The 9,356-nt window shown below is 38.4% G+C and overlaps 1 gene segment (V, D, J or C); it reads right to left on the minus strand.

Moving 5' to 3' along the window:
• Positions 1-7,134: 7,134 nt before the first annotated feature.
• Positions 7,135-7,595, minus strand: LOC101998674. The segment is given in 2 exon segments: positions 7,135-7,466; positions 7,553-7,595. Coding segments are annotated over 2 exon segments (375 nt in total).
• Between the last annotated feature and the right edge of the window lie 1,761 nt (positions 7,596-9,356).

Raw genomic sequence — 9,356 nt, forward strand, 5'->3', positions numbered from 1 at the left:
TCCTCTCCCCCTCCCTCTCGAGACTGAAGAGCAATCAGGGTTCCCTGCCCTGTGGAAAGTCCGAAGTCCTCCCCACTCCATCCTGGTCTAGGAAGGTGAACATCCAAACTGGCTAGGCCCCCACAAAGCCAGAACAAGAAGTATGATCAAAACCCAGTGCCATTGTCCTTTTTTTTTTGTTCTGTCCCATATCATGGCTCTTGACATGACACAGAAACTCTGGGTTTTTTTCTTAACAAGAGGCTTGGAATTAGAAAGGGACTGATCCAGAGTCCAACTCCAAAACCAGCTCTATATATTTGTGAATATAAATAAACATATTTGTAAATATTATTACATATGGAACCTATTCGATTTTCTGGGTGATCCATATTGGGCAGTAATTTTTTCCTTCTGTCAGTATTCAAATACCAGCATTCCTTGAATTTTTTGAAGCTGAGTATTGTCCTGCAGTGATAAGAACAGAACCCTGCTCCCATTCTATATGTTTTTCTTACAACCTGTATGATTATCATCATTGTGGATGGATGAGCTTTCATTTCACCTTTCAAAGAAGTATCTCCTCTTCAAATCAAACCTTTATCAATTTTGATGGTATCCACATTTTGTCTTCTCCTGTGGAAACAAGAGCAAAACCCCTTCCCCAACATAGAACATCTCCTGGCTTCCATTGAGAGGTCAGCACATCCTTGAAATAAACCAGTTGATTTAGTTCAGCAGACTTTTCCATAAACCAAAGTCTTGCTGTTATTGTTATTCTTTTCTCATTAGCATTAAGAAAATTCAAGTTTAATAAGGCATTATGTAATCTATTTCTGGGGGCATTTTCCACCCCTTTCTGTTTATTTAACATATCCTTTATATTTCAATTTTATCTTTCTATGACTGCTTGACCTGTAGGATTGTATGGTATACCTGTAACATGTTTAATATTATAATAAGCAGAAAAACTTTTCATTTTCCCAGAGACATAAGCTGGACTATTATCTGTTTTTATTTGTGAAGGCATACCCATGATGACCATAACTTCTAATAAATGTGTGATTAATGAATCACCTTTTTCTGAGCTTAAATTAGTTGCCCACTGCAAACCTGAATAGGTGTTAGTGGTGTGATTTACATATTTAAATTTTCCAAATTCTGCAAAGTTGAACACATCCATCTGCCAGATTTCATTCCTTTGAGTACCCTTTGGGTTAGTCCCTTCAGTTAGTCATGTTTGGTTATATAAAGAACAAGTAGGGAATCTCTTTATAATCTCTTTAGCTTGTTGCCATGTAATGGAAAACTATTTCTTTAAACCTTTGCTATTAACATAATGTTTTTTATGAAATTCTGAAGCCTGCAACACGCTTTCAATCAATAATTGATCAATTTCTGCATTACTTTGTGCTAGAGGACCTGGAAACCCATAAGGGATCAGATGTGTGTTATGTACATCGGACAAAGCCTATTCCTGATTACGTCTTGTACCTGGATGAACAATGAAGTCAACTCTGTATCATCTTGTATAAATTCAGCAGTTTCAATATGCAAGATAACTCTTTCTGCATATTGTGAATCTGTAACTACATTAAGAGTTTCTTTAAAATCCCTTAGCACGATTAGAATGGCATATAATTCTGCCTTCTGGATAAAAGTATAAGGGCTTTGTTCAGCCTTCCTCAATTTGACTAATTTGTAACACACCTTCCCTCATTTATTAGCATCAGTATAAAATGTATGGGCTCCAGTTATTGGAGCATCACATACAATTCGAGGAAGAACCCAAGACATTGTCATTATAAGGTTAAGTCTACCACTTTTGGGATAGTTGCTATTAATTTCTCCCAAAAAATAACACAAGCTCTTTGCCATGGTTCATTGTCTTCCCATAACTTTTTTATATCATCAGTAGTGAAAGGCACTATAATTTCTGCTGGGTCTATGTCTGTTAGTTGATGATGTCTAAGTTTACTTTTTTTTATTATTAAGAAAGAAAAAAAAATTTTCCGCCTCCTCCCAGCCTCCCAGTCCTCCCACTCTCCCCCCTCCCAACCCCCCCTCCTAACCTCCCCCCCTCCTCTCCCCCTCCCTCTCGAGTCTGAAGAGCAGTCAGGGTTCCCTGCCCTGTGGAAAGTCCGAAGTCCTCCCCCCTCCATCCTGGTCTAGGAAGGTGAACATCCAAACTGGCTAGGCCCCCACAAAGCCAGAACAAGAAGTAGGATCAAAACCCAGTGCCATTGTCCTTGGCTTCTCAGCAGCCCTCATTGTCCGCCATATTCAGAGTCCAGGTTTATCCCCTGCTTTTCGAGTCAAAATCCAGCTGGCATTGGTGAGCTCCCAATAGATCAGCCCCACTGTCTCCGTGGGTGGTTGCACCCCTCTTGGTCCTGACTTCCTTGCTCATCTTCTCCCTCCTTCTGTTCCTCATTGGGACTTTGGGAGCTCAGTCCAGTGTTCTAAGTTTACTTTTTATAATTAATTCAGAGACCTTTTCTATATAAGCTTTAATTTTTTACTTGGTTTGTGTGGTAAAAAGATCCATTTTAAATAGTATCTTCTCTCTGCATTAAAATTCTGGTAGGAGAAGTTCTCTAAGGCAATATAACTAGAATACAACTAAGATTTGGATTCACCTTATCCTCATGTGCCTTCTGTAATTTTTCCACAACCATCATCAGTTCCTTTTCTGTTTCAGCTATTAATTCTCTAGGACTATTCAAATCTTTGTCACTATCTAAGGTTGTGTTTAAATGAATCCTTAGATCAGGTGTTATTCCCACAGCCAGTCGTAGACTGGAAATGCCTTCTAACAATCTTTGGAAGTCATTAAGAGTCCATAACTGGTCTCTCCTAATTTGTGCCATTTTTGTTCTAATTTTCTGTAAACCTATTCTGTAACCTAGGTAATTAACAGAATCTCCTCTTTGAATCTCTTCAGGAACAATTTAGGCAAAATTATCTTTACTTTCTAAAGTATCTATGTGTGAATGCTGTGGTGAGTATTTCAAATAGTGCTTCCACTGGATGGGGCAATGGCATGTGTTCTGACTCCTGCTGCCCAAGTGCTGAGCTTAAAACGTGCTAAGACTGCCCGGGCACATGGAACCTTGGAAGCATGGAGTTTCCATTGTTGAGTGAGGGCTCATGCCACACCAAGCTGGCCAAGCCAAGAAGGTGGTGGGCAGCCAAGCTAGAGGCAGGCAGCTGAGCCGGGAAATGGGGGTGCAAACGTTGGGTGCCAGATAAAGCACAAAACAATCTCACATGAGTTTGGATTCAAAGGGTTATTTATTTGACGGAAAAAACTTACAGAACACCATCCTATATGACAGCCAAAAAAGAAGTCGAGTCGCTGGAGCAAGAGAGCAATTGGAGTGCTCTTGCTATTTTTTAAAGAGAAAAAGACCATTCCCCAGGAGGCTGGTATCTCAGCAGATATTGGCTGAAGAAGTAGAAAAAGCTCCCACAGCAAAATGGAACCTCCTGAACTTAAAAGCTTCTGTAAAGCAAAGGAAATGGTCAAGAAGACAGAACAACAGCCTACAGAATGGGAAAAGACCTTCAACAACAAAGAAATCAAAAAATTGGTCATCAAAAGTACAAATAATACAATAATAAATGGATTCTAGACTTTAATAGAGAACTCTCAACAGACGAATCTGAATTGGCTGAAAGATGCTTAAAGAAATGCTCAGCATCCATAGTCATCAAAGAAATGCAAATCAAAACAACTCAGAGATCCCATCTTATACCTATAATAATGGCCAAGATCAAAAACACTGATGACAACTTATGCTGGAGAGGTTGTGGGGTAAAGGAAAACATCTCCATTGCTGGTGCGAATGTAAGCTGGTACAGCCTCTTTGGATGTCAGTGTGGAGATTTTTCAGAAAACTAAGAAACAACCTTCCTCAAGACCCAGTAATACCACTTTGGGGTATATATCCATACTCAATTGTGCCACATGGAAATGTGCTCAACTATGTTCATAGCAGCATTGTTTGTCATAGCCAGATCCTGGAAACAACCTAAATGCCCCTCAAACGAAGAATGGATAAGAAAAATGTGGTAAATTTACCTAATGAAGTACTACACAGCAGAAAAAAAAATGACATCTTGAATTTTGCATGAAAATGGATGGAGCTAGAAAACATTGTTTTGAGTGAGGTAACCCAGGCACAGAAAGACAATTATCACATGAACTCACTCCTAAGTGGTTTTAAAACATAAAACAAAGAAAACCAGCCTACAAATTAGAATCTCAGAGAACTTAGACAAAAATGAACACATTAAGAGAGACATACATAGATCTATTCTACACAGGAAGCAGAAAAAGACAAGATCTCCTGACTAAGTTGAAATCATAGGGACCTTTGCAGGAGGATTGAAGGTGAGGAGAGACAGGGAGGGGTGCAGGGAAAAATGTATATCTTAATAAAAATCAATTTAAAAATAGAAGTTCAGCAAAACCTTGCACTTTAAAATCCTGCATTCACCCTATAGAACAATTTTAAAAAATTGTTCTATAGAATGGGGATGAGAGTATTTTCACTACCTGAATGGTAGATGTTTGTCAAGTATGCATGAAAGGATACCCTTTGAGTGGCAAACTCTAAGAAAAATCTCACCGCCCATCAGTTTAATCAGTTTAATTTGTATCAACAAATCCCTGTCCAATGCAGCATATAACCAAATGGAAGGATTCCTCTAGGAATTACTTATTATCAAATTGTAGGGTAAGGAGACTTTCAAACAGTTGCCCAACAGTTTTCCAGTCCTCATATGGTTAATTGCCAAAGTACCCAAGCTGATATTAAAAGCTTGGAATAAAGTTTCTGATAATCATACTTCAATAGGCAATGTTCTAATTATAGACAGAAACTTTAGGGCCCTTCATGATGCTCTTGATTGTATATACAAGTGTTATTCAGGAAGAAGGAAAATAAAGAAGGTGGTTCTTTCTTGTTTCTTTAAATTATAAGAAGCTCCATACTGTAGGTTCTAACACTTCTCATATTATTACTAATTTGATAAAACCATGGCAAAATATTGGCACAGAGGAGCATAAGACTCAGATTATGTCAGTATCCTTTTTTTTCCCTATGTGTTTCAAAAGTGTGTGTTTGTATTGGAGGAAAATGTCCATTTCTACAATCTTTACAAACAAAACTTGCTACTTAAAATCAAAGTAAAAAAAAAAACTCCCTCTAAAACAAAAATATAAAACTGATTTTCACTGTTCTTGTTGATGTCCATCTGAAACTGGTGAAAACACAATCCAGATTCAGAAATGTGGGGAATGAGCACAAACCAGGGCTTCTGAGGACAGAATCCCTGCTCTTACAGTCAATCTCAGCTTGGGATCCCACTACTCTTTTCACAAGGCCATCCTTAAAAATGAGGAAAGTCTGTAGGTCTTGGTTGGCCTGGCTGGATGTCCATCCAGTTCTTCATTCCTAGAAATCTTATATTTGAGTTGTTAATTCTTTCTGAATGATCTTTAGGATGTGTTTTTCCATGATGGTGACAGATATTTTCAATGGAGAGGCAGATGTTCAGATCAGGTTCTTAGGGACTGCAACAACTCTGCATGCTATTCCACCTTGTTGGTAAAATTATGATAGTTTGGGGATTATTAATTTCAGACAATATTTATCACACTTGGTTTGTTTAAATTTTTCTAATGTTCAGAAAGAGTTTGAGAAAAATATCCCAGAATTTAATATAAGTCTTGTTAACTGAATGGAGTGTTTGTTCACTTAAGTGGGGGTATGATTAGATTCCATTTACACTGTTGATTTTTAGTTACATAAGTGAGGCACTAAGTTTCAGGGCCTATATTTGGGTTAAAATTACATTCCTCTTATATTATTAAAATAAAATCACAAATCAACGAAAAATCTCTCAAGGTGAAGGTCCAAGTATATCTAAACACATACTTTTCAATTCTCTTCTACATCAGAGGTGGATCCTTGATGTGGAAGTGTCATATATCAATCTGTTGATTTCATTGATTAAGCAATAAAGAAACTGCTTGGCTGGCCCTCATAGGTTAAAACATAGATGGTAGGAGTAAACAGAGCAGAATGCTGGGAGGAAGAGGAAGTGAGCAGAGACTCTACAGCTCTGCTTTCTGGAGCAGAGATACCATGCCCCGCTCCCGGGCAGACACACGCGATGAAGCTCCGACCCAGGATGGAAGTAGGCTAGAATCTTTCTGGTAAGACCGGTGCTCACAGATTATTAGAGATGGGTTGATTGGGATATCAGAATTAGCCAGTAAGGGCTAGAGCTAAAGGGCCAAGCAGTGTTTAAATGAATACAATTTGTGTGTTGTTATTTCGGGGCATAAGCTAGCAAGCGGCTGGGGTGCTGGGGACGTAGGCCCGCTGCTCCATATTACTACAGATCCTTCTCTGACACATTTAAATATATTAATAATCAGTGTGAAGATGAATATTTATTTGATATGATGTTTTAAATTCTACTACCAATTGATATATTTTCTTGCACAAAATATTCTGTCTTTCCAAGTCAGTTAATATTGACAACAGAGTTATTATATCCATTCCCTCCTACACACGTGACACCAGTGCATACCCTCCTGTGCATTGCACAGTTGGTAATACAGCAGTAGTGAAATGTGGAGCCCAAAACACAGTATGTGTCATTCTGTAGACATCCCAGCAACTGGTTTGTGTGAACAGACTAGGATGTGCTCCAACATACAAAGAAGAGTGTGTAAACAATCAAAAGTGGAATCACAATTGTTACAGGAAAATTACTGTCATGTAAAACCAGATAGTTCCAAAGAGCCTCTATCATTAAAACATATTCCTACAACCAAAAAGATGTCCCTGTTGGTAAAGGCTTCATCCACATTCAAAATGACATGAAATAGTGTCTCATACCCTGTCTTCAGTGACACAGTTAGAAACAAATACATGTGGCTTGACAAAAACAACATATTTCCTGATCAGAGAGAGGAATGAACCTCTATCTCTTCTGTTCTTAGGCAGTTAGAAGAAAAGCCAGCGAAAACCAAGTGTTTTTCTTTCTCTGCCTGCAGTTTTAAAGTTCCTGAGATCAGTTAGGGCTGAGCTCCCCCTGCTGGTCCAGAGGTCCTCTACAGGGAGGTTTGTGTCTGGGCTAATGCTGAATTTCCCTCACTGTGTCTCTTGCACAGTAATATGTGGCTGTGTCCTCAGTGGTCAGAGAGTTCAGCTGCAAGAAGAACTGGTTCTTGGATGTGTCTCTTGTGATGGAGGTGCGGCTCTTAAATGATGGGTTGTAATCAGTACTACCACCACTACTTATGTACCCTATCCACTCCAACTTCTTCTCTGGGGACTGTCTGATCCAGCTCCAGGCGTAACCACTGGCAATAGAGTAACCGGTGACAGAGCAGGTGAGGGACAGTGATTGTGACGGCTTCACCAGGCCAGGTCCTGACTCCTGAAGCTGAATCTGGGACAGAATTCCTTCAGACAAAAAAAAAAAAAGAATTCTGTCAATCACATGTTGTCAGAATTCCACATGGATACATGTATGAAGTGGGGACACTCACCAGGAAGGGCTGTTACCAGGTAAAGAAGATCAAACAGTTTCATCTTCTGGGATACACCTCCTTTTCTTCAGAGGTCGGCCTCCTATGAGAGAGATGTATGCCACCACAGTACAGAAGGGATTTAACACAGAGCTAGAAGATACATTTGCATGAGGGAAGTCAGGCTAGACTTTATAAATTGGAGGTGGAAACTACCCTACTTTGTTATTACAATATGGTAAACAGTGTCTCTGACTTCCTACAGAAAGAGACTGAAATAACAGAGCATAGGTACTACACTCATCATAGTAAACACATCTTGGCATGAAGCTGCATCCACTTCCTCACCCACCATCCCCACCAAATTCTTCTGTTCCTGTATTTTAAGGTCACACCTCAGTACTAACCTTCTGTTCACACTACATTTCCTGAGTTCTTGATATTTGTTTAGTATGCCCAAACTGCTACTAATGTCATTCTCTTTTCTCACCCATGAGATGGGATTCTGATGTGTAACGATTTTTGCACACTTTAAATATGCGTTATTCTCACTGGTTACTAAAATGCTGATGCATGGACACCTGGGTAGGAGAGATGGTTCAGGAGAATAAGACTAGGAGAATTTTTAGAAGATGTATGGCAGTGTTAAAAGAGGTCACCAGAAGATGCAGAGGGTACAGGATTGAGGAGAGGTAATGACAAGAGCTATGTGCAACATATGGAATCATAGAAATGTTTTAATATAAATAAAAGTAACAATCCAGTAATATTGGCCAAAAATTAAATTTTTTATTAATTCTCAATATATGTTATTTGTTTACAGAAAGACTGGGAAAGAAAAGTTTGCCTACAAGTTTCCAACTTTCTTTTAAAATTTGACCATTTGACTATTGTTGTTGTATAGGGCCCACACTTAAGTTCTTTTGTACTGTTGGGGAACTCATCTTTAGCTACTGGCTCATAATATCCAGTAGACTCTTTAATGAACCAGAAAATTTTAAAGACAGTTCTGCCTATTTTGGCACTTTGTTAGTCACATTTTGGTGTCATGCACAATATTTCAGACTCTTTCATGAAGCAGAAACCCTGAAGGATCATCTCACTTTTAGGCAAGTTTAGCAATCACCTCTCTGTGGGTTTTGCCTGTTTAGTTATGGCAGTCCAAGCAAGAACAGTTTTTTGCCCAAATGACTAGCAAACGCCATAAGGAAACTCTTCAATGTCCATTTTTCTCTAAGTAGATGTTGCTGACAGGAGCAGCTATTCTTGTCCATATAGAGCTATGTGTAGTCATGGAAAGATGAGTCTATTTACTGATGTGTCATTAAAGTTCCATGATCAGTTTTATCAAAAGAATTTCTGCATGGTCCTTTTGCTGGTGTATATCTGAGGCTTTAGAGAAAATGTAGAAAATCAAAGACACTAATATATCATTTAGAAAAGTAAGAGTCTTATTTATATATGTTTGAAGGAACTTTTTTGTGTATAGAGATTTCCATAATTTCAGCAGTAAATAATGACATTTTTTTTTATTGGTGCTGACACACTTCTAGATATTTACCTGAAATTTCTAGCAACTATTGAGATTTATATTACCCATAGTAACAGTGATATTCTCAAGCAATGAATATTTGAGACTATAAATCATTTTATTAAGTTTAAACATTCAACAAAAATGTGGATATTTCTTATCTAAAAGCAAAGATTTATATTTGTCCTCAGGAAAGAAAATTGTGCCCTGAGCTACCAAGAATTTGCATCACATGTGAATGTTGAAAAAATATGGCAAGACTTACTTCTTCCAGTCTGTACCCCTTAGTTAGCA

This window comes from Microtus ochrogaster, unplaced genomic scaffold, assembly GCF_000317375.1.
Source record: "Microtus ochrogaster isolate Prairie Vole_2 unplaced genomic scaffold, MicOch1.0 UNK101, whole genome shotgun sequence".
NCBI lineage: Eukaryota > Metazoa > Chordata > Mammalia > Rodentia > Cricetidae > Microtus > Microtus ochrogaster.